This window comes from Heteronotia binoei, chromosome 16 (genome assembly GCF_032191835.1).
Source record: "Heteronotia binoei isolate CCM8104 ecotype False Entrance Well chromosome 16, APGP_CSIRO_Hbin_v1, whole genome shotgun sequence".
NCBI classification, from domain to species: domain Eukaryota; kingdom Metazoa; phylum Chordata; class Lepidosauria; order Squamata; family Gekkonidae; genus Heteronotia; species Heteronotia binoei.
The window spans coordinates 59063448-59089618 of NC_083238.1; the positions used below are offsets into that span (position 1 = coordinate 59063448).

The 26171-nt window shown below is 45.8% G+C and overlaps 1 protein-coding gene across 1 annotated transcript in view; it reads right to left on the reverse strand.

The window, feature by feature from the left end:
* Positions 1-26171, reverse strand: part of STK17B (serine/threonine kinase 17b) — a 50182-nt gene that overhangs the window by 4354 nt on the left and 19657 nt on the right. Inside the window, exons 3-6 of the mRNA XM_060257008.1 lie at positions 17460-17672; positions 9908-10052; positions 6077-6203; positions 2497-2545 (exon numbers count right to left, since the gene is read on the reverse strand). Of these exons, the coding sequence (XP_060112991.1) occupies positions 2497-2545; positions 6077-6203; positions 9908-10052; positions 17460-17672 (534 nt within the window). The remainder of the gene's footprint in view (positions 1-2496; positions 2546-6076; positions 6204-9907; positions 10053-17459; positions 17673-26171) is intronic.

A 26171-nucleotide genomic window follows, 5' to 3' on the forward strand; every position in this document is an offset into this window, starting at 1 on the left:
CTGTCAAAGGAGCATTCCCACTCGACTCCTCCCAAAATGCAAGTCAAAAGCACCTGTTATAGGGAAGGGGAAGTGTCATGGGAATGCACAGATCATTGCTTGAAGGTGATGATGATACTGGATTTATATCCCGCCCTATACTCTGATCTCAGAGTGGTCGCAATCTCCTTTACCTCCCCGCCCCCATAACAGACACCCTGTGAGCAATGTTCCCTCTAAGCTGCAGTCTTGTGAGTAAAAAATCTCCTTTTTGAGCTACTGGTATTAAAGTTGTGAGCTACTGCATAAATTATTGTGCTCCGGAGTCATCCTTCCTGAGCTAAGACAAAAATATGTGAGCTGGAGGCTCACGCTAACTCAGCTTAGGGGGAACACTGCCTGTGAGGTGGGTGGGGCTGAGAGAGCTCTGACAGAAGCTGCGCTTTCAAGGACAACTCTGCGATAGTTATGGCTGACCCAAGGCCATTCCAGCAGCTGCAAGTGGAGGAGTGGGGAATCAAACCTGGTTCTCCCAGGTAAGAGTCCGTGCACTTAACCACTACACCAAACTGGCTCTGGAATGCAACTGTCTTTACTTCTTCGGGAGCGATGAACATCACATCAACAGGCACAAACTACCAAGCTGACATACAAGGAGGTACTTCAGGGGGAAAGAGTTGAATGAACACTATGCTCAACTGCAGAATGAGTCCACTTGGACTGGCGCTGAGCACACTGCCCACGTGTTGCTGCTCTGCAGAGCTCAGGAAGAGGGGTTTCTCCGACAAAGAGGATACAACCGCCCTGACAGGGTGAGCTCAAACTGTCCACAGAAGCGGACAATTCGGCAGTCTGCAAGATTCAGCAACTGAACCTTCACGGGTTCATCATCTCTTCTTCAAGCCCGAGTGACATAGGAAAAAGCCTGCGAGTTGTCGAAAGGGGGCAGTCCTATCCAGGCAAAAATGGCAGGGCCCTCCTAGCATCTGAGGAGCTCAAAGCCAGTTCTACATCTCAGGGAGGGGAAGGAAAGAAAGTCAGGTCTTGGTCAGAAGCAGAACCCAAAGTCAGAAGGATAGAAATACCCAGGTGAGGGAAAACATTTCTGCGTGGAATCAAAGGTATGGGGATCTGACACTAATGCAAACGTTCGAAGTTCACAGGCACTCCTCAAGAGGTAGATACTTGTGTCACTTAAAGGCTGGGTAGGCACGAATCACAAGCGACAATTACTGGGAGAGGTCAGACTGCAAGTACCAGGCAGGTACAGGCCGCTGGACTGTACAAACAAAGCCTCACAAACAAAGGTATAAAGTCTGGGACAGGCATGTGAAATTAAAACTGATCTGGCCACCTATACTCATTGAGTCCTCCTGATGCCCACATTAGCTGGTTCAGACTCTACCAACATTGAACAGATTGACAGATTAGCAGTCTATTTAGTTAAGAAAATCAGGCACAAAGGTTAAGCACGAGGCTCTGAAAATGGAAGTTTATATGGCAGAGACGGCATCCCATTTCTGACAAATGCTGGAATGTGATTAAATAAAAGCTTGCTGACACAAGATTTTATTAAAAAAAGATACTTGTAAAATTAGTGCCTTCAGTTTATGTCAAAACACTGTTAGCAATCCAGGCTCAATAGCTGAGTATTAAGCACTCTTTATAAAATGTTGCTGATCTGAAGTCCGTTACCAAGAGAAACATGGAATGGCCGTGGTTTTTGCCCTCTGAACTCAGCGCCAGCTGTGGCAAAGGTTTTAACCCCAACAGACCAGAGGAACTAGTCAAATCCAGAATGCATCTTGCTATGTATTTGTATGGGCGGTGCTTTGTCATATGGAAGTCATCTAGAACATTAAATTCCAGTTGTTGCAGACTCAGACGAGCTGAGCAAGCACTGTTAGGGGGTCTTGTTGTTCCAAGTGCCCTATGACAAATTCCTCCCCAAAAGCATAGAGCCCTCAACTCAAGGAGCACACATTATAGATCAGACAAGATAGACATGATTGGTTGAATCCAAAGGTACTCTTCCAGGGGTGAAGGAGTCTTTGTGGTAACAGCAGAAGCAAAGATCTACAACCACTATGCCTTCTTCCCCTTCCAGTTACTGCCTGATGCTGCCCACAGGGGCCCAAACTGTCTTGGAAGTCTCATCCAGTTCTAAGTAACACAAAGATAACTCAGGATGAAGGTACCTGAACACACAACTGACCTAGCAATACCCGAGATCAGTAGACTGCTGCCCTAAACCCCTATCCATCAAGAGAAAGACAAGAGGAATCATTCGTCTCCCTAGATCTTCTATTAATCCCCTGCACACGCACACTCTTTCCCTCTACCTCAACTGAGAGAATGTACATCTCTCTTGCTCAGCATGGTAACAGTATTTCCACCTTGGCCGCAGAAAGTAAGTGAATGAGGGAGTGTTAAATGTTACCCTTTAGTCTAAATTCTTTCAATTTGTATAGAATTATGGCCAAACTCTTTCCATTTGTATAGAAGACGTTAGCTTACCATAGATCAGTCGCTGTAGTAATAGGTTCATAACTTAAGATTTCTGGTGCTGGGGGAGGGAAGGAAGGAGAGAATTAAGTACAGAATTAAAGTATTTTCTCACATGATTGATGAGCAAACTTGCCTAAATATAAACCTGAGATGTCAGGTCCCCCCAGAAGTTCAAGGAATCACACAGTCCATTCAATTAAGCAGGTTTATTCCATAGACATCGTAGAGGCAAAACACAGTTTTGCTAAGGAAAGGAAAGGTCCCCTGTGCAAGCACCAGTCGTTTCTGACTCTGGGGTGATGTTGCTTTCACAACGTTTTCACGGCAAACTTTTTTATGGGGTGGTTTGCCATTGCCTTCCCCAGTCTTTTACACTTTCCCCCCAGCAAGCTGGGTACTCATTTCACTGACCTCGGAAGGATGGAAGGCTGAGTCAACCTTGGGCCTGCTACCTGAATCCAGCTTCTGCCGGAATCGAACTCAGGTCGTGAGCAGAAAGTTCAGACCACAGTACTGCTGCTTTACCATTCTGCGCCACGGGGCCACTGTTTTGCTAAGACTGGCGTCATAATCCCGGTTCCTCCTTTTATATCTATTGCAACCATAATTTCAATTTTAACGCAGGAATGCAAAGGCGAGAAATCCCTTGGGCTCGCCCCCTCCCAGCCACAGTCCTGGGAATGCAGGTGTCTAATCACTTTCTATTTTAACGTCTGGCCTTGGGCCGGTGGAAGCGGCTTGAGTAACAGTTTCACAGATAAGCAAGGCCTGAGACAGGAGAAAGCAAAGCGGGGCGCGTAGCAAGGGTTACAGAGAAAGCACTATTTATGGCAAGAGAAATATAGTTGTCAATACAACACAGGCCATCTCCGGACAACAGATTCAGGTGGGCAGCAGCCACGTTGGCCTGAAGCAACAGAGCAAAGTTTGAGTCCAGCGGCACCTTCAAGATCAACAAAGTTTAAATCCTGGTAATCAGCTTTTATGTGTGCACGCCTCTTCAGATACATGTATCTGAAGCTTATACCCAGAATAAAACTTTGTTGGTCTTCAAGGTACCACTGAACTCAAACGTCGTTCCGTACATCAGGCAGTTATTTTAACGGACCATTGATACCAGTTTATAAGGGTATAGGACTCACAATGGGAAACTTCCTAATCAACATTTAAAAACAGCACAGGAGCGAACTGTTCTGCCATGGCAGATCACAGGGCTCAAATACGTATGATGGATTGGCGTCCCCTGAACAGATTTTCCAGGGTTCCTTCCCACCACCTCTTTAAAGCCCCCATGTGTGGAGGCTCAGTTGAGGTCAGGATAGCGGCACAAGGGGAGGGGCATGAACCCCCACATGCCATTTCTGCAGTTGCAACCACTCCCTGGGCCACTGAGGCAGGCACTTGTACATTTGCCCCAACCAGGCACACAGCAGTTCCCTTGGGGCCAGTGTTCCCTCTCAGCTGAGTCAGCGTGAGCTAGCTCACAGTTTTTTAGCCTCTGGCTTACACATTTTTGTCTTAGCCCAGGAAAAATGGTCCGGTCTCTTATGCACTAGCTAACACTTTGACACCAGTTACTCGCAAAGTAGAATTTCTGCTCACAAGACTCTACAGCTTAGAGGTAGTATCGCTTGGAGCCCATTCAGATCAGGAAACATTGGGGGAAGGAGCAAGGCATACCCCACCACCGTTACAGTCTGGGACAGAAGTGGAGCCCCACGCATATAATAAGAAAGAACCATGTCTGGAGCTCTGTTCATGAACTCTCAGGGTTAGGTATAGTTGAGCCCACTGAGGGAGGCCGTGGCTCAGTAGAAGAGGCTCTGCTTGGCAACCAGAAGGTCCCAGGTTCAATCCCCGGCATTTGCAGTTAAAAGGATCAGGCAGAAGGTGATGGGAAAGAGTTCTGCCTAAGTCCCTGGAAAACCAGTCAGAGTAGACAGCACTGACATTGTGTTGTAAACCGCCCTGAGCCCATCTTGGGAAAAGGCGGACTATAAAGTCACAAAAATAAATAAATAAATAAATAAATAAGTGGATAGATGGTCTCATTTAGTATAATGCAGCTTTGTGCATTCAGTCTATACACATGAACGGCCCGTTGAGCTGCTCCTCCGCACATCTGCTGGCAGACCTCTGCAGACATTCCATGCACTAAAATCAAGGTGAATAAAGGGGGAGTGGGGCATGGGTGTTCTGGTCCCACCTCTCTGCCCATGAGACACGGCCGCCTGATGAGCACAGCACCAGGGTACACATACACTGGATGCGCACAGGCTCTGCTTTCATGACTGGGAATGCTCCTTTCTGAACGAGGAGCTCGAGTGCTAATAACCACTAGCTCCTGAATGTCGCTAGATCCAGGCGGGCAGCCGCGTTGGTCTGAGGCAGCAGAACAAAGTTAGAGCTCGGCGGCACCTTTGAAGTCAACCAAGTTTTATTCAAGGTCTGAGCTCATCATCGGCTTGTGAGAAAGGCAGGGTGCATTAGCAAGAGCACCTCTCGGCAGACAGAAGGCTCAAAGCCAGCCCCCTGCATCATCCCTCCTGTAGCCACAAGACAGTAGCAGACTGAGGCGGCAAGAGAGAAAGATCAATCCTCTGTCTTCTCTCATCGGAATGCTGTCAGGGCGAGTAGTGTGTCCTCCTGATGCCGTCGCTTTGTTCTGTTTTGCTAACTACTTGGTGCATACCAACGGACGGGTAATGTTCGTTTAATGTAACAGACATACAGACATACCAATCTGCAGTCTACCTTAAGAGCCAATAATGAGCTCAGGCCTTGAATAAAACTTTGTGGGTTTACATTCTGGAAGCCAGTATATGTTTAAGCACTTTAAAGTAGTTCAGTTCTAAATGAGGGGATCCCTGTTTCCTGGCCAGTGCTGAAAACTGTCAAGTCACAGCTGACTTAGGGTGACCCCGTGGGATTCCCAAGGCAAGAGACGTTCAGAGGTGGTTTGCCATTGCCTGGCTCCACATCACAACCTGGGTATTCCTCAGAGGTCTTGCATCCAAATGCTAGCCAGGGCCAGCTCTGCTTAGCTTCCGAGATCAGCCTAGCCTGGGCTATCTAGGTCAGGTAAATGCTAACCAGGGCTGACCCTACTTAGCTTCTGAGATCAGGCAATATTAGGTTAAAGGTAAAGGTACTTCCTTGTGCAAGCACCAGTCGTTCCTGACTCTTGGGTGACGTTGCTTTCACAATGTTTTCACGGCAGGCTTTTTACAGGGTGGTATGCCATTGCCTTCCCCAGTCACCTACACTTTCCCCCCAGCAAGCTGGGGACTCCTTTGACTGACCTCAGAAGGATGGAAGGCTGAGTCAACCTTGGACCAGCTACTGAACCCAGCTTCTGCTGGTATTGAACTCATGTCGTGAGCAGAGCTTAGGGCTGCAGTACTGCAGCTTTACCACTCTGAGCCACGGGGCTCTTAAGATTGGGTTAGCCTTGGGTATACAAGGTAACGAGCCTTTTACACAAAGTAACAAAGGGATTTCTCCCCTGAGGCAGCCTAACTGCTGCTGTACCAGGAATAAAGGACCCACATTTGAAAATACAAAGAGAAGGGTACAGACAGAGACATACCTTGATATTCGGGGGTTCCAATGATTTCGCAGAGTTCAGCGCAATTGCCAATCTTCCGAGAAATGCCAAAATCAACTATTTTTATATCGCCAAGCGGACGTATACTACTCAACAAAATATTCTGAGGCTATAAGGAAGAAACAAAAATGGTATAGTCACCTAGATTAGGACACAGTAACATTTAATTTAATTTCGATTTATACCACATCCTATCCCGCAAGATTTATACCCTGCCATATCCCTCTAGTCAATTTGGTGTAGTGGTGAAGTGTCCGGACTCTTATCTGGCAGAACTGGATTTGATTCCCCACTCCTCCACTTGCAGCTGCTGGAATGGCCTTGGGTCAGCCATAGCTCTCGCAGGAGTTGTCCTTGAAAGGGCAGCTTCTGAGAGAGCTCTCTCAGCCCCACTCACCCTATGGGGTGTCTGTTGTTGGGGAGCAAGGAGATTGTGATCACTCTGAGACTCCGAGATTCAGAGTATAGGGCGAGATATAAATCCAATATATTCGTCTTCTATGAGATTTATACCCCGCCAGAACCCTCTACGAGTGATATAAACTACGGTTATTCTTCAGAGATATGTGTAGACCGCTTACACCAGCAAAATCTGATTCAAACAGCAGCATCACTACCGCTGTAGATGATCAGTGAACTTGTTCTTTAATAACAAAGTAATTTGCATGTAAATATCAAGGTATTTCTCAGAATTCAGTTCTTTTTAACGATCTACTAATCATAATCCCACTCTGCTGAATAAATTAATTAGGATCGAAAGAAACAGACTGTGGAATTCTATCCTAACCAAACACCAATGATTGTTGTTCAGTCGCACAGTCGAGTACGACTGTGACTCCATGGACCAAGTCACGCCAGGCCCTCCTGTCTTCCACCATCCCCTGAAGTCTGCTCAAATTCGTGTTTGTTACATCAGTAATGCTGTCCAGCCATCTCATCTTTTGCCGTCCCCTTCTTCTTTTGCCTTCTGTCTTTCCTAGCATCAGGATCTTCTCCAGGGAGTGCTCCCTTCTCATTGGGTGGCCAAAGTATTTGAGCTTCAGCATCTGACCTTCCAGGAAACAATCAGGGTTGATTTCCCTTAGGAATGACTGATTTGATCTTCTTGCAGTCCAAGGGACTCTCAAGATTCTTCTCCGGCACCACATCTCAAAAGCATCTATTCTTCTGCGTTTGGCCTTCCTTATGGCCCAGCTCTCACAGCCATACATTACTACACCAATTTACGATGCCTGAATTCTTTAAGATGTAAATGGACAAAGTGCTCCAGAACTTGCAGCGCCATGGAGCTGGGATTAAATTAGGAATTGTAGACGTGAAATTAAGAACATAAGAGAAGCCATCTTGGAACAGGCCAATGGCCCATCCAGTCCAACACTCTGTGTCACACAGTGGCCAAAAAACCCCAACAGGTGCCATCAGAAGGTCCATCAATGGGGCCAGGACACTAGAAGTCCTCCCACTGTTGCTCCTCCCAAACCCCAAGAATACAGAGCATCACTTGCCACAGGCAGAGAGTTCCAACAATACGCTGTGGTTCATAGCCACTGATGGACTTCTGCTCCATAATAAGAGAAGCTTAAAGAGGTACTCCATATGACAGAAGCTTAAAGAGGTACTCCCTTCCGTTCTATATCATTCAGGCTCAGGTCTAGCAGGTACAGTTCCCTGCTGCACCAGAGGGCATTAGTGCTAGACTTCAGAAGTTCCAGATCAGGTGAGCAGGAAGAGGCTAATCTAGCCCCAGGCTCAGTCTTGGATTATCTTGCTGTGGCTGGGTGGTGGGAGAGATGTTCCAGCCAGTTGCTCTGCAGGATTCTTTATGGAGTCTTCAACTCGTAAATAACTAGCAATGTACTGAAGTATATTATAAAAAGCCACGCATAATCAAACCATCAGTGACTTCAACATTCATACCAAGAATTCCTTGTTTGGGCCAGCTCATTCCATGGTCTCCTTGGCCAGGGAAACTATGATGGGGCCACCTCAAGAAAAAGGACATATGCTAGACTTAACTTTTTGTACCCATCCTGGGAGGCTGGAAGCTGGACCGCAATTCACCCTATAGTCTTTCGTAGTAGGTGGTGTAGCGAGCCAATGTGGGTCTTTTGTTGTATGTGGTATGGTTAGAGCAGTGGTTAGAGCAGAAGTGGCCAAACTTGCTTAATATAAGAGCCACACAGAAGAAACGTTGGGTGTTTGAGAGTCGCAAGGAATGAGTGTCAGATGTTTAATTTTTAATTTAATTTGCTATTTATACCCTGCCCTATCCCGCAAGGCAGGCTCAGGGCGGCTTACAACATTAAAACATTGCAATAACAATAAATAAAACATATCCAATTAAACACAACAAATTTAAAATATCTCATAAACATAATACATAAATAGAGGGTCCTAACTCCAACAATAATACAGCCAGAGGCCACAGTTCAGCAGTTGGTACGACTTCAGCTAGTTAACACCACATCGCACAGCTTCAGGTCACTGACAACACTTAAGGTTGTGACTCAGACCCTTGACCCAACTCAAGTACATGGAAGGTAGAAAGCAATTTTAACTTTAAATGCATTCTCCAAGCCGCCAGCTGGCTTGGCAAAATGATTTTGTAAGAGAGAAATGCCTTCTTTAAGCCGGCTAGTGATGAGAGCTTTGAGAGCCACACAGTACGTGTGAAAGAGCCACATGTGGCTCCTGAGCCAGTTTGGCCACCTCTGGATTAGAGTGTCCAACTAGGATCTGGGAAACCCGGCTTCAAATCCACTCTGCCATGGAAGCTCACTGGGTGACCCTTGCCCACTCCACCCAACCTACCTCACAGGGTTGTTGTGAGGATAAAATGGAGAGAAGAACGATGTACGCTGCTTTCAGTCCCCACTAAAGAGAAAAGTGGGGCATAAAGGAAGTATAGAAAGAAAAAGACAGAATGAAAGATCTTTCATCCTATTTGTAAAATGAGAGTCATGTCGGGAAGAGACCCTAAGCATAAAAATGAGAGAAGAACTCGTGGGCATTCAATGAAATTTATGAGCCGCTGGTTTAGAACAGAGAAAAGGAAGTCCTTCTTCACCCAAAGTGTGATTAATACGTGGAATTCACTGCTGCAGGAAGTGGCGGCAGCTACAAGCACAGAGAGCCTCAAGAGGGGACAGGATAAACATCTGAAGGAGAGGTCCATCAGTGGCTCTTAGTCACAAGGTCCAGATCAGGGGTGGCCAACGGTAGCTCTCCAGATGTTTTTTTGCCTACAACTCCCATCAGCCCCAGCCATTGGCCATGCTGGCTGGAGCTGATGGGAGTTGTAGGCAAAAAAACATCTGGAGAGCTACCGTTGGCCACCCCTGGTCTAGATGGAATTCTCTGTCTGGGGCAGTGATGCTCTGTATGCTTGATGCTGGGGGTGGGGGGAGGCTTCTGGAGTTCTGGCCCCACGGGTGGACCTCCTGATGGCCCATGGGTTTTGACTACTGTGAGACACAGAGTGATGGCCTGATCCAACACGGCTTCTCTTATGTCCTTAAGTGACAGGTATGGGGAGGGGGGTAGATGGTAAATATGCAAGTCCGGGATTATGGTTCCCTTATCAAGTTATAGTCTGATCAAAGTGCTTCGTTCACTGACATAACTGGATACAGAATGAAATCCAATTTGATCTTACATATGTAAATAGAACTATTACAAGTGTCACAAAAATGATGGTACTAGTTTCACCTACACCAAGATTTCCATCAACTGTGTCAAACCCTTCCTTTTAATGTATACGAGTCCAGACATCGTTCACACACAAGTTCAGACAACTTTCACACACAATATTACCTTTAAATCAAGATGCACAATATTGTTCTGGTGCAGGTGATTCACGCCTTCCAGGATTTGTTGCACAAGCCTAATAATATCGGTTTCATCAATGGTTTCTTCTAAGTCAGGGAGACATAAGTTAAAAATCTCTCCTCCAGCCGCACTGAAACATGAAAGAAAAAGATTTTAAGCATATTAACTTTCAAAACTAGTTTCAGAGGTTAATCCTGACGGGGAAGTAAACAGAATAACATCTTGAGTCCAGTGGCACCTTTAAAACCAATGTTTGATTACATCAGACATTCAACAGAAAGAATTTAGGGTTAAATGGGATTACAGCATTGGATATTTTCTGCATAATTTCATGCACCATTGACCAATATCTCTTAGCTTGATAATGGTTTGAATCATGTGTATATACTTTTAGTAACCGCACCCAGAATTCTATATGCGAAAGTTTGGAAGAAAACGGATGTACCAACAAAAGCAGAATTAATTGTGAAATTCCTGGAGATAGCAGAGATAGATGTTCTTACGGACATTGACCGAGAACAGGGGGAAAAAAATCTGAAAAGAGATATGGTCACCTCTGTATTTATGGCTTGATACAAATAATGTTGCTGTATTTGATATAAGATGAACTGAACAGGGATTCAGGGTTTGGTTTTTTAGAATCAAGAAAATGGAAAGGTTTATAAGTTAACAAATGGAGAAATATGTAAAGTTTTGTTTATAATTTGTACGTATAGTTTTTCCCCTCCCCCCCTCTCATAAGAACATAAGAACATAAGAAAAGCCATGTTGGATCAGGCCAATGGCCCATCCAGTCCAACACTCTGTGTCACACAGTGGCAAAAAAAAATTATGTATATATATATATATATACACACACACATATACACACTGTAGCTAATAGCCACTGATGGACCTCTGCTCCATATTTTTATCTAACCCCCTCTTGAAGCTGGCTATGCTTGTAGCTGCTACCACCTCCTGTGGCAGTGAATTCCACATGTTAATCACCCTTTGGGTGAAGAAGTACGTCCTTTTATCCGTTCTAACCCAACTGCTCAGCAATTTCATTGAATGCCCACGAGTACTTGTATTGCGAGAAAGGGAGAAAACGACTTCTTTCTCTACTTTCTCCATCCCATGCATAATCTTGTCAGCCTCGATCATGTCACCTCGCAGTCGATGTTTCTCCAAGCTAAAGAGCCCCAAGCGTTTTAACCTTTCTTTAACCTCTCCTTTTTCTGCTATCTTATAATCCTAATAAATTGTTTAAATTAAAAATAACAATGTTTGATTCTGGCTATCAACGCTTGTGCGCATGCACCCTTCTTCATCCCCTTTGAAAGCTGTTTGTTCTTGTGGCTATCTCAACATCCTCTGGCAGCAATTTAATCACATTTTAATCCAGCTGATTTACTACTCTGTGTAAAGTATTATTTTCTGTGTCAAGTAGTATTTCCAGAACTCCAAGAGATAATCAGAAAACAAAGAAATAATGTTTAATGGAAAATGATATCTCAGCACAGCATGTTACTGATGCTGTAAAGGAAATGGATATTTTCTTTCCGAAGTTGACCACAATCTCTGAAACCAACTACGATAATAAGCAATGCTCTAGCCAACAGTTCATTCTGTGCCACATTGAGATATTCCCCAGAAGGCAAAGCTTTCTTGGAACGGCTCATCTCGTTCTCTACAAATGTCTCAAGACGTTTTGCCCTGAGCCCTCTTCCACCTCTGCACCTTAAAACAAGGTCTTTCAACTGTTACGAACTATTCGTCTACCACAACTTTTCAGGGAACGATCAAAATGCAGCCCTTGTGCTTTCTGGAATACGTTTTGATTTTGGCTCTCCAGTTACATACCTTCCCTGAAGCAGACATACTTGTTATATTTTAACACATACTTTTGGAAACAAAATGAAGATGGTGCCACAACCACAGCTGTGACACTGGTACAATCTATTGCTGCAACGTTTGCTTTCTTCCGTCGCATCCAAGGATTCCCACACACATACCCAAGCACTTACACACAGAGATAGACTGTTCCTGCAGTTGCTTTTTCCAACTGCAGCTGCTTGTGTCTGCAGGAGATGGGGGACCACATGCCCTTTGCCAAAGGAAAGATCTCTTTAATTCCAGGATCAAGCTCAGCCTCAGGCAAGCTGGATCCCACACAATGCAACAAAATCAAGGCCACCTGTCTGGCTGATTTACTACTGCTTTTGGATACCCACAAAGCTGAGGTCTCAAGTACATTTTTAAAAAAAGATTAAACAAAATATATAATATTATAAAAGTAAAGGTAGCCCCCTGTGCAAGCACTGGTCATTTCTGACTCTGGGGTGACGTCACATCACGACATTTTCATGGCAGACTTTTTACAGGGTGGTTTGCCATTGCCTTCCCCGGTCATCTACACTTTTTCCCCACTAAGTTAGGGACTTCTTTTACTGATCTTGGAAGGATGGAAGGCTGAGTCATCCTTGAGCCAGCTACCTGAACCCAGCTTCCACTGGGATCGAACTCAGGTTGTGAGCAGCGCTTGCTGCAATACTGCAGCTTAGCACTCTGCACCATGGGGCCGGTCTTTAATATTACAGTGCATTAGAAATTTACAGTTAACTTACAGTTCCTGCACATAGGTATTCAGTGTGATTATACCACTGCTCATTCTCTTTGGTCTGGCTATAAAGATGGAGAGCCAGGCGTAATGTTCCCACAGAGTATTTCTGGGCAACAATATATTTTGGAATGCCCCCTCTATACCTTACGTATTATTATTATTATTAATTTCCTATCCTGCCCTCTCCGCAAGCAGACTCAGGGCGGCTAATAGTCAGTTTAAAACAATTCAAGAATACAGCTTAAAACAATGAAACAACAAATACATAAAATACATTTCATGGTGCTGTTCACAACTTCAGTAGGTGGGATCATAACTTTCTTTCTGACATCGATCCTACAGAGATTGTAATTCCTTATTAGTGATAACACTCAGCAGTGTAGAGTGGCAGTCCTCTCCCATTTAGGTGTCAAAGGCCTGTCAAAATAATTCGGTTTTACAGGCCCTGCAGAATTGGGAGAGATCCTATAGGGCCCTTATGGCCTCTGGGAGGGCGTTCCATATTGCTGGTACCACCACAGGGAAGGCCCAAGCCCAAGGGTGTCAAACATGTAATCCGGGGGCCGAATCAGGCCCCTGGAGGGCTCCTATCAGACCCCCGAGCAACCGGCTGTCATCTGCTTCCTTCTCCTTCTCTCTTGCTTCCTTCGGCATAACTGCTTGCTTTGCAAGGCTTGTTCAATTGCAGAAGAGGTACTGAGCATAACCTCTATTTTCTCTATTGGCTGAGACTCCTTCCTCCCCCTAGTTCCCTGGGGAAGGAAAGAGCCAGAACTTTCTTTGCCCAGTTCCCTGGATGCCATGGGCGAAATACAAAGAAAGGACCTTTAAGACTAACAAGTGCTGACATTTTAAGCATGTTTTACGTTTATGTTTATAAATATATATATATATATATTTATTTATAATTGTGTTTATCTGTATCCTTTATAAAGTTTAACTCTTTCCTACCTAATCTTAAACAGATATACACACATGGCACAGCCCCAAAAGGTCTAATTTATGTCAGAGCCAACCCTCAAAACAAATGAGTTTTAACACCCCTGCCCTAGCCCGTGTACAGCATAATCGGGCCTCCCTTGGTCCGGGGATAGATAGTAGGTTTTGTGTTCCTGCACACAGTGCTCTCTGGGGAACATATGGAGAAAGGCGGTCCCGTAGATAAGCAGGCCCTCAGCCATATAGGGCTTTAAAGGTCAATATCAGCATCTTGAAGCGAACTCGGAACACAATAAGCGGCCAGTGCAGCTCTTTCAGCACTGGTTGAATGTGCCCCCGTTGAAGGAGGCCCATTAACAGCCGTGCTGCAGTGTTCTGCACGTAGCTAATTACGATACAGATTACAGTTTGTGTCCAGGGGCACCATTAAGACCAGGCAAGTTTAATTCTGGGTGTAAGCTTTTGCATGCATGCATGGCTTCTACAGATACAATGAAGCAGGGAGAAGGATTTGAAGAAACGTGCATGCACGCAAAAGCTTACACCCAGAATTAAATTTGCCTGGTTTTCAAGGTGCCCCTAGACTCAAAACTTTTTTTCCGTTGCTTCAGACCAACATGGCTGCCCGCCTGAATCTGTCTTCGTGGAAGGCACCACATTAAGCCCTGTGGAACGGTGGAAGGAGGAGGAGTGCAGACGAAAGCTCACTACTCCCTTCCCTCCTCAACCCCGCTCCTTAGGCTCCACCCCCAAAACCGCCAGGTATGTAGCTACCCTGAGCTGGCAAGCCTAAAGAGACAGTGAAGCTCCAAGACCACTGAGGAGCCAGACTGCGGTCTCAGCATCAAAGGAACCATGCAGCCGGCCGCCACAGCAAAGAACGGGATACCAGAGAGGCTTGGGTGCCCAGGTACCCTTCCCTGTCTGGTTCCCTCAGCTTCTTCGAGCTCAGCGGAGTTCAAGCTGACGTCCTGCTTCAAGGGCAGGGCCAGAAAGACTGGGAAACCAGGGGATAAGCCCCTCCCCTCCCAGATCAAGTTCAAACCAGCCCTATATTGCAGGGGTGGCCAACGGTAGCTCTCCAGATAAGAAGAAGAAGAAGATATTGGATTTATATCCCGCCCTCCACTCCGAAGAGTCTCAGAGCGGCTCACAATCTCCTTTCCCTTCCTCCCCCACAACAGACACCCTGTGAGGTGGGTGGGGCTGGAGAGGGCTCTCACAGCAGCTGCCCTTTCAAGGACAACCTCTGCCAGAGCTATGGCTGACCCAAGGCCATTCCAGCAGGTGCAAGTGGAGGAGTGGGGAATCAAACCCGGTTCTCCCAGATAAGAGTCCACACAGTTAACCACTACACCAAACCGGCCACTGGCCATGCTGACTGGGGCTGATGGGAGTTGTAGGCAAAAAACTTCTGGAGAGCTACCGTTGACCACCCCTGCTATATAGGAAGAGGAGCAGCTACATTCCCAATAAGGATTAACCCACTACCAGGACCACCAGAGAAGCAGCCAATTTTATTTCAGACGCTCATGCAAGTATGTTGGGGGGGGGGTGGTCCATGGAAGGAGCTCTGGGCCCTTTCAGAAGATACAGGGTGTGCGGCAGCCTCTATGTACCAGAGCATTCCTGTACAGCAGGGGTAGCCAACGGTAGATCTCCAGATGTTTTTGCCTACAACTCCCATCAGCCCCAGCCATTGGCCATGCTGACTGGGGCAGATGGGAGCTATAGGCAAAAAACATCTGGAGAGCTACCATTGACTATGTGGCCTCTCTGACTTTTGTATTGATACTAAAGCCCTTCTTTTCCCAAGTGAACATTTTCTCCAGGCGAACCAATCGCTGTCACCAGAGATCTCCAGCCACCACCTGGAGGCTGGCAACCCCATTGCTCTCCTTCTGTGATTTGCGTGGAGAGCTTAAACTGAGTTTGCAACAGTCAACACCGGGACACTTAACGCAACCACGAACCCAGATGTACAAAAATGTCACCAGATCACAGCTCCACATCGAAATTCTTTGTGGTTAAGTGCAGGAGGTGATAAAGAGAGCCTTGGTGTTTTTACTGGGAGTTGTCTTTGCACGCAAAGGACATAAAAAGGGAAAAGCTCCACCGTACGGCACTGGGCTGCCTCCATTCACACACGCCCCGAAGGACACCCTTCCGGATGACTGTGGCTATAAGATTCAGCCCAATAAAAAGACAAAGGGCCAACACATTTATTGTCAGCAATATTAAGAGTGGCAAAGCGGAAGTTCTCAGCAGCAGCCCACATTGAATACCAAGAATGTAGCATGTCACAGAACTGGTCAACCTGACATTTGTTTTAAGAAGGTGTGAACAGTGACTTCTGAAGAAAATAACTAGGTAGACCATTCTTTATTCCAGACAACAGTTTGCATCAGAAAACAAAGTCTGAGTCCAGTGGCACCTTTGAGAAGAGAAGACTTGAATTTGTACCCTGCCCTTCACTCAGAGCAGCTTACAATCACCTTCCCTCCCTCTCCCCACACTTGTGCCTAAGATATCCCTAAGGATCAGTGCTTCCTCTAAGCTGAGTTAGTGTGAGCTAGCTCACAGTTTTTTAGACTGCAGCTCACACCTTTTTTTTGTCTTAGTTCAGGAAAAATGGCCCCAGAGCACACTAATTGACGCAGTAGATCACAACTTTAATGCCAGTAGCTCACAAAGCCCTATATGGCTGAGGACCTGTCTGTCTAAGGGACTGCCTTCCCCCATGTGTTCCTCAGGGAGCACTACGTCTGAGAACTCAAAATCTGTTGTCCATCCCCAGACTAAGGGAGGCCAGGCTAGGCCCTACATGGGCCAGGGCCTTCTCAGTGGCAGCACCAATGCTGTGGAATGCTCTCCCTGAGGCCATAGGAGCCCTGCGGGATCTCTCCCAATTCCACAGGGCTTGTAAAACTGAACTTTTAAAACAGGTCTATAGTAACTAGTGGGAGAAGGCTGCTGCATCTATGCTGCGGGGCAATTCCACCAGAAGGACCACCAACAGATAAAGAGAAGATCTAATACAACCTGATCCGCCTCTGCTTTAAGATTCTGTATAGCACCAATTAAAAAAAAAGGTCAAGGTAGTCCCCTGTGCAAGCACCAGTCGTTTCCGACTCTGGGGTGACGTTGCTTTCACAACATTTTCACGGCAGGCTTTTTACGGGGTGGTTTGCCATTGCCTTCCCCAGTCGTCTACACTTTCCCCCCAGCAAGCTGGGGACTCATTTTACCGACCTCGGAAGGATGGAAGGTTGAGTCAACCTGGAGCCGGTGACCTGAACCAGCTTTCGCTGGGATCGAACTCAGGTCGTGAGCAGAGGGCTCCGACTGCAGTACTGCAGCTTTACCACTCCACCACGGGGCTCTCATAGCACCAATATCTTGTCTTAAATTGTAAATTGTTTACATTTTATCGTTTTATTCCTGCAATTGAGATTGTTGGTTTTATCATGTAGCTATTTATAATAGCTACATGAGCCATCTGACACCTCTAGTCCCACTCAGCTCTGATGGACAACTGTATAGAAGACAGGTGAATGACCATTCACGACCTGAGTTTGATACCAGCGGAAGCTGGTTCAGGTAGCTGGCTCTGAGGTCAGTAAAATGAGTACTCAGCTTGTGGGGGGTAAAGTGTAGATGACTGGGGAAGGCAATGGCAAACCACCCCATAAAAAGTCTGCCATGAAAATGTCATGATGTAACATCACCCCAGAGTCGGAAACGACTGGTGCTTGCACAGGGGACTACCCTTACCTTTTTATAAACATCTACTCATTTCTCAGGTTGACAGTAAAGCAAGAACATGCAGATCAGCGACATTAGCCTTGCTGATAACTCGTGGTAAAGAATGAAATCCAAAGCCAAGGAGGTAGAGCATATAGATTACTTAGCGTAACCCTTCTGGCTATTATGCAAAACAACCCTAAATACATTAGCAGTTACTCTACGGAAGGTGACACATCACATACTTACTATTCCAACACTAAGATGACTTCATGTGTCGTTTCATAGACTTCATGGAGGTTGATGACACGAGCGCTGGCCTTCATAAGTTCAAGCACGGCGATTTCATGAAGGATTTCTGCTTTGCAGTCTTGGCCTCTCCTCCTCTTCTTCAGGAACTTTGCTGCAAATTCCTGGCCAGTAGATTTTGCAACGCATTTTCTAACCACAGCAAATTTTCCTCTGCAATGGACAGAAGGAGCATTTATGAAGTATCACGTTAGTTATTTAAGGTCACATTCTAATTGGAAACAGATACAGAAACCTAAGCACTTGAATGTTAATGCAATAGCTGTGGCTCACTGCAAGGAGGAACGGACATTTTAAGACCAGCAAAGGTTAATTCTGGGTATAAGCTTTTGTGTGCATGCACACTTCTTTCGTAAGAGCCCCGTGGTGAGTACCCAGCTCGCTGGGGGTAAAGTATAGATGACTGGGGAAGGCAATGGCCAACAACCCCGTAAAAAGTCTGCCGTGAAAACGTCGTGATGCAACATCGCCCCAGAGTTGGAAACGACTGGTGCTTGAACAGAGGACTACCTTTACCTTTACACTTCTTTTACGCAAACTGTTATGCACCAAATCAACCACTAGAGGGAGCAGAACAGGAAACACCCCCCCCCCGAAGAAACAGGAACTCAACAACGAATAAAATGACAGTGCATATACGCTTTAACACTGCTTTTTCCACGCCCCCTCCCTCTGTAGCACCCTGAAAAGCCATCCCCTATCCTGCTCCTGGGGGGCCCATCTCTCCCAGGAACAGGATTTCAGGTGGCAATTCTGGCTGCCATGACGGGGGGAGAGGGGTGGAAAGATTGGGCTCTGTGGGTGTAAGTCCTTGCTCTCATGGAAAGCCTGTGTATTTGTGCTGAAGCAGCTTAAGGTATAAGGCAGGGGTCCAAACCCTTTTCAAGCCAGCAGGCAGTTTTGTAATTCTGACAAATAACAGTGGGTACAATCACAAAAAAGGGCTGCCACCGGAGGTGAAGCCAACTCAGGGCTCAAGTTTCTATACAAGTCTAATAGTAACACTTCACCCTTTCAGGCGGAAGCTCCGTTTCACAGGATGCCTTTTAATCTGCAAAGCCAGTCAGAAGACGTGTTTGAAGGTGTGTTTGAGGGAGGGACGGTGGCTCAGTGGCAGAGCATCTGCTTGGTAAGCAGAAGGTTCCAGGTTCAATCCCCGGCATCTCCAACTAAAAAGGGTCCAGGCAAGTAGGCACGAAAAACCTCAGGTTAAGACCCTGGAGAGCCGATGCCAGTCTGAGTAGACAAGGCTGACTTTGATGGACCAAGGGTCTCATTCAGGATAAGGCAGCTTCATATGGTCATATGAAAAAGCCCCACCTGGCCCCACCCACTTGGCAGGCACCAAGAAAGATGCTGATGGGCCCTGTGGCGCCCACAGCCACCACAATGGGGATCTCCAGTATCAAGCAACACAGTCACTGCACATTCACTTTGCATGTATCAGTTATTCTGAATGCAGAACAAGGGTTATGTCATCTGGAAAGGAAGGAAGAACTCTTCACAAGGCAACAATCTAGCATGCAGTTAGGCTACTTAAATCTTACTGAAATACATATAATTCGAGCAGCCTAACTGCAGACAGGATTGTAACTTTGGACACCCAATATAAGCAGAGTCTACATAAAAACGTAAGAGGAGCCATGTTGGATCAGGCCAATGGCCCATCCAGCCCAACACTCTGTGTCACATAAGAGAAGCCACGTTGGATCAGGCCAATGGCCCATCCAGCCCAACACTCTGTGTCATAAGAACATAAGAGAAGCTATGTTGGATCAAGCCAATGGCCCATCCAGTCCAACACTCTGTCACACAGTGGCCAAAAAACCCAGGTGCCATCAGGAGGTCCATCAGTGGGGCCAGGACACTAAAAGCCCTCACCTTGTTGCCCTTCCCAAGCACCAAGTATACAGAGCATCACTTGCCCCAGACAGAGAGTTCCAACAATACACTGTGGCTAATAGCCACTGATGGACCTCTGCTCCATATGTTTATCCAATCCCCTCTTGAAGCTGGCTATGCTTTGGTCACACAATGGTGAAAACCCAGGGGCCTCCAGGAAGTCCACCAGCAGGGTCAGAACTCTAGAAAGAAATCATGCAACTTGTTGGATGTCTCAGTTCAACACTTTCATGTAGAAAAGATTTGGCAGTCAACAGCAAAGAATTAATGTTCAGACTTAATGCTTATTAAACAGGCCACAAAGCTATGCTAGTGATTAAGATGCTTCCAATTGCCATTTTAAATACTGTGCAAATCAAGAGACCTGCTACACAGAAGATGGCTCTGTATTTACATGGGCTTTTATCCCAGGATCTTCACATGCTGTAAAACCATTTAATTAAGCTTCACTCCAGCCTTTGACACAGTTTGAATGCCAGTACCTTTCTCTCTCTTTCTTTAATGCAGAGCAGGTAAGCCCTTTATGCTTGAGAATGCTTCCCCACAAGGAGGACAAGAAGTTCTTCTCAAGAAGCGCTCCAAGAGGAGATTTTTATCCAGGGGAAACAATATGCTTCAAAAATAACACTTTAAAAAGGTGCATTTTGCTGAAGCACATGCTCGCATTTTCAATTTGCATTCACTTCTCTTAGGCTCCAAATTCTGGAAAGTGGTATTGATTAGACAGGCCATGTTCTTCAGCTCATTCAGCACCAATGCAACCTTTCTTGCCCTCCCTCTCATGAGTTCACAAGATCCGCATTGCTGTCAGATGGCCACCCAGCCTCTCTTTAAAAACCTCCATAGAAGGAGAGCCCACTGACTCCCAAGGAAACCTGTTCCACTGAGGAACTGCTCTAACTGTCAGGAAGTTCTTCCTAAACTCTTGATTTAATTTCAACGCACTGGTTCTGGTCCGACCTTCTGGGACAACAGGAAACAACTCCACATCATCCTCTATAAGACAGCCCTTCAAGTACTTAAAGATGGCAATCATATCATTTCTCAGTCAGCTCCTCTCCAGGCTAAAGATACTCAGCTCCTTCAACCTTTCCTTATAGGGCTTGGTTTCCAGACCCCTCACCATCTTCACTGCCCTCCTCTGGACATGTTCCAGTTCATCTATAGCCTTTTTAAATTGTGGTGCCCAAAACTGAACATAATACTCCAGGTGAGATCTAACCAGAGCAGAGTAAAGTGATACCATCACTTTGCGTGATCTGGACACTATGCTTCTGATGGTACAGTCCAAAATTGCATTGGCCTTTTTAGCTACCGCATCACGCTGCTGACTCATTTCACTGTATGGTCCACTAAGTCCCCTAGATCCTTTTCGCACATACTACTGTCAAGACAAGTCTCCCCCATCCTATAACCATGCATTGGATTTTTCCAACCTAAATGAAGAACTGCACATTTATCCCCGTTAAGATTCATTTTATTGGTTTTAGCCCAGTTTTCCAGCCTGTCAAAATCATCCTGTATCCTGACTCTGTCTTCTCCAGTGTAGTACTGGTTGCAGTGTAGTACTAAGGATCTAGGAGACACGGGTTTGAATGCCCACTCTGCCATGAAAGCTTGCTTGGCGACCTTGGGCCAGCCATTCACTCACAGCGTAGCCTACCTAATCGGGTTATTAGGAAAACAGAAGAAGATGTTGATATAAGCAGCTTTGAGTCACCACTGGGGAGGGTATAAATGAAACAATTAAGTTTAAGGGGGGATCCCCCCAAAAGGGACTGAAATCTGTTAAAACTGTTAGCGCAAACTTATGCTGAACTACTCCAGTCTAAACCAGATGAAACCAATGGGCTTAAATGAAAGCAATTCTTTATAGGATTGCACTATATTTTAGCACATCTAGAGAACTGTGCATGGCATGCTAGGCTACAGTTATGATTGTTCACTCATCCATTTCAATAGAATTTAACTCTCTTCCAAGCACAGGAAAAACTTCCACCCTCCATCTCTGAAAATGGCTACCATTAGATATCTGTTCAGCAGCTGCCAGCCAAAAGATCCAAGCTTAGAGAAGCAACATCAAGTTAGAAAAGGGAGACTAGTTAAAAGCTGGACCCATGTTGAAGGCTAGAATAAGAAGTTCTAGACCTGTGCAAATGGAATAATGACAAATTTTAATTTCAAGCAGACTACCAGGATGACAACAGGCAGCTGCTGTGAGAGCCCTCTCCAGCCCCACCCACCTCACAGGGTGTCTGTTGTGGGGGAGGAATGTAAAGGAGATTGTGAGCCGCTCTGAGACTCTTCGGAGTGGAGGGCAGGATAGAAATCCAATATCATCATAAACTGAAGCACAACAAAAGTAAAAATTACCCAAATTAAAGTAGTGTGGGTTTAGGCCTTCACAACCTGAATTCTGCACTAAAAGCCTGATTTCAGCCACTCGGAAGAAGTCATACAACGCTACTTCCTTGTGTGTGTGTGTGTACGTAAGAATGAAAGAGAAGCCATGTTGGATCAGGCCAATGGCCCATCCAGTCCAACACTCTGTGTCACACAGTGGCCAAAAAAACCCAGGTGCCATCAAGAGGTCCACCAGTGGGGTCAGGACACTAGAAGCCCTCCCATAGTTGCCCCCCCACAAGCACCAAGAACACAAAGCATCACTGCCCCAGTCAGAGAGCTCCATCTACACTATGTGGCTAACAGCCTCTGATGAACCTCTGCTTCATATGTTTATCCAATCCCCTCTTGAAGCTGTCTATGCATATAGCTGCCACCACCTCCTATGGCAGTGGATTCCATGTGTTAATCACCATGAGTTAATACAGTGCAGTCAAGTCTCAGCTGCCTCATGGTGACCCCCGTAGGTTTTCAAGGCGAGAGAGGTGGTTGGCCATTGCCTGCCACCTCTGCATGGCACACCCTGGGCTCCCTTGGAGGTCTCCCCTCCACATGCTAGCCAGAGCCGACCTCGCTTCACTTCTGAGATCTGACAAAATCAGGCTTGCCTGGGCCATTCAGATCATGGCTGCCTCCTTACCAGATATTTAGTTGCAGAAACAAAAATGTATGTTGGCGAGCTACAGAAAACCACATCCTATTTAAACACCAAGCCGGCCTTTGAGGAAGTACAGAAAAATGTATTCACTCAGCCAGGTAATGAATGCTTTAAAACCAAGCTTTGGATTTCAGTATTGGTGTTTACAGGAATGTCCAGAAATATAGCAGTGAGGAGTTTAAGAGGAATCTTTAAGGGTCTTGAAGATACTGAAGTGAAAAATTGTACTGTGTGGGCTTAAAAAGCATTTTTATGCTTTCTAATACTTTTGAATTCCTGCCTCACAAGTCACCCATAGGGTCTACATAAGCAGTAAAATATTACACAAGTAAAATATTTCTCTTACACCCAGCTATTAAGAACGTAAGAGGAGCCCGGCTGGATCAGACAAGGGGTGCGCTCCAGTCCAACCTCCAATCTCACACCGTGGCCAAACAGTTCCTCTGGAGGGCCAACAACAGGGCAGAGAGGCCGAAGCCTTCCTAAGGACATCCGAAGAGCCCTGCTGGATCAGACCAGTGAAGGTCCATCTAGTCCAGCCTCCTGGCTCACACAGTGGCCAAACTGTTCCTCTAGAGGGCCAGCAACAAGGCAAAGAGGCTGAGATCTTCATAAGGCCTTCATAGGAAGAGCCCTGCTGGATCAGACCAGTGAGGATCCATCTACAGCATCTGCTCTCACACAGTGGCCAACCAGTTCCTCTGGAGGGCCAACGACAGGGCAGAGGCCAAGGCCTTCCCTTGATAAGAACATAAGAGCCCTGCTGGATCAGACCAGTGAAGGTCCATCTAGTCCAGCCTCCTGTCTCACACAGTGGCCCACCAATTCCTCTGAATGGCCAACAATAGGACAGTGAGGCTGAGGTCGTCCCTGAGGTTGCCTCCTGGCTCTGGGATTTAGAGGCTGAGAGCCTCTGAATGTGGAGGTTCTGCTCAGTCTCCATGGCTAGTAGCCAATGATAGACTTCATGAATCTATCAAATCCCCTTTTAAAGCTGCTTATTCCTGTGGCCATCACTACATCCTCTGGCAGGGAATTCCACATTTGAATCACTATCATGCACAGGTGTTTTTCCCTTACTTTCACCAAGCACGTCCATCAGGTTTTTGTCATTTTGAACTGATTTTCTTACCTTCAACACTCAGTTTGCTTTTTGGGTGCTGTTCCCCCAAGTTTTATGCTGATTTTTCCTTTGGTTTGCTTTCAAACTGATGGTAATTCAAAAGCATAAAGATTCCCTCAGATTCCCGCCTGCCCTTTTGCTGCCCCCCAAAGCTCACTGCCTGCCCATATTGAGGTTGTTCCACCCATTCTCTACCTTCCGCCATCTTTCCCCACTACATTGATGTACAAAGTCCATTTCTTCTTGTTTTAATTTGGTTTTTTTGCAAGCGGCATGAGTCTAGCGATATGAGACCATCGCTAATCTCAGATTGCTGAACAAAAAATTTTTAAATGACAGGGTGATGTTTAATAGGAGCTGTGTGAGGTTTGGTTCCCTGCTGATATTGCCTTAAAAGGAGGAGGAGGCAAATGACAGTCTCCCCGGTGCAAAAAAACAAAATGGATTTCAGTGCTGCACACAAACAAAATAAGGGGAAGGGTGCGGAATAAAACTGACGTGAGATGTAAAGAGAAAGATGGGAAGCCTAAAGCTCTGAAGACATTTTTCTCTTTAATGACACAGAATAAATACACTGGAGGGAAAAGAATGGTGCATAAGGCAGGCACAGAATCCAAAGTCTGAAAATCTGCAGTAAGATGTGAGCGCATAATGTGCCTCTGTGTGAAAAAGTCTTTCCTTTTGTACATCCTGACAAAAACTTCCAGAGATTTTTTTTAAGTCCTGCATTACTTTTGGACAGCACTTTAAGCCAGGATTCCAGAGCAGAGAACCAATTAGGACCAGGAATACTGTTTTCCAATGCCACTGTCAATTTTAAAATCAAGCAGGACCCTTTTTAGGCAGTTTGAAGTGTACAAACAGTGGCATTCTCACAAGAAAATCTCTGCAAAACAAAGACATAAAAGAATCTCAACAACTTTACTAACCTAGGAAAAAGAAGACACCCACACACACTCTTCTCTTAAGACACTTCCAATCTGTTTTGAAAAAAAGCATTCAGAGGTGACTTACCCACCGTCTGCCTCTGGATCTGAGGTGGCCAAGCTGTGGCTCTTTCGCATATATTGTGTGGCTCTTAAATCCCCCCCCCCCGATCAGATGGCTTGGAGAATGCATTTGTCTCTTTAAATCACTTCGAGTCAAGCCAGCTGCTTGCTTGGAGCATGCATTTGATGTTAAATTTGCTTTCTTTCCACCTCTCCTTCCCCATTTCCTTCTCTCAGACATCTGACGCTCGCGTCTTGAGACTCTCAGACAGCTGGCATTTATTTTATGTAGCTCTTACATTAAGCAAGTTTGGCTGCCCCTGCTCTGGATTAACCTCTACACAAGATGGAAAATTCTTTTTTTTTTTAAGGGAAGGGGGTTTGTTTGCTTCCTCTTAAAGACAAATGTATCTTTATGTGATTCCTATTGGATCTCATCGTAAAGCAGCTAGGGGAAGAATGTTTCAAGTAAACACTGAACTGCAATGAAAGGGGGGGGATGGATTCCTCATTCTGAAGTCAGCAAATGAATTATGCAAAGAACAGCAAAGCAAGAAGCTGACCTTAAGAAACCTATTAGAATTTTTAACTGGCACTTTCAAGTGACTTCCCTGCTAATGAAATTGTATTAATAAAAGTTAATGAGCCAAACTTTGTAACACAGAGTTTGCATATTCCTGAAGGAGCATCTATTATTGCTCGTTATACAAAAGAGAAATCATTTCAGTTTCCAGAGAACAGCCAAATGTGCACTGTTGATATCTTGAAAGCTAGCATGATATAGTAATTAAGAGCAGCAGACTCTAATCTGGAGAACCGGATTTGAATCCTCACTCTTTCACATGCAGCTGCTGGGTGAACTTGGGCCAGTCACAGTTTGCTCAGAACTTTTGCAGCCCCCCCTGCCCCCCCAAGGTGCCTGTTGTAGGGAGAGGAAGGGAAGGTGATTGGAAGTTGCTTTGAGACTCCTCTTCCAATGCCTTCAACAGTTGACACCCATTTGATTAGTAAACTTACCGCAGAAGCTGGCATTTTAAAAATCCTGATCTTTGCCAAATTAATATTTTCTGCTCCCTTCCACCCTACATCTTCAGATGACCCAGAGGCGCAAAAAAATAACAGGAACTATTTACCGGTTGACACTTCCTGCTATGTTTGACTCATTTATTGTATTGCACACAATCTTTTACATGGATTCATGAGGGCAACCGTGTTGGCCTGAAGCAGCAGAACAACGTCTGAGTCCAGTGGCACCTTGAAGACCAACAAAGTTTAATCCCAAATATAAGCTTTCATGGGCACGCATGAAAGTTCCCGAAGAAGTGTGCATCCACATGAAAGCTTATACCAGGAATAAAACTTTGTTGGACTTAAAGGTTATCACAATCTGAGGCCTAGTGAGGCCTGGGGGGCAGGGAGAAGCCTGAATAGGAGTAGATACAGGGGGCTACATCTGCCAGGATTCCTTCTGTCCCTCTGATTGGGTGGCAAAGTTCTGAGAAAAAACTAGCCCAGAGTGGGTGAGACCTGGGAAGGAAAGCATAAAAGGCCAAGCCACAGACAGGGGGTGTTCTCTC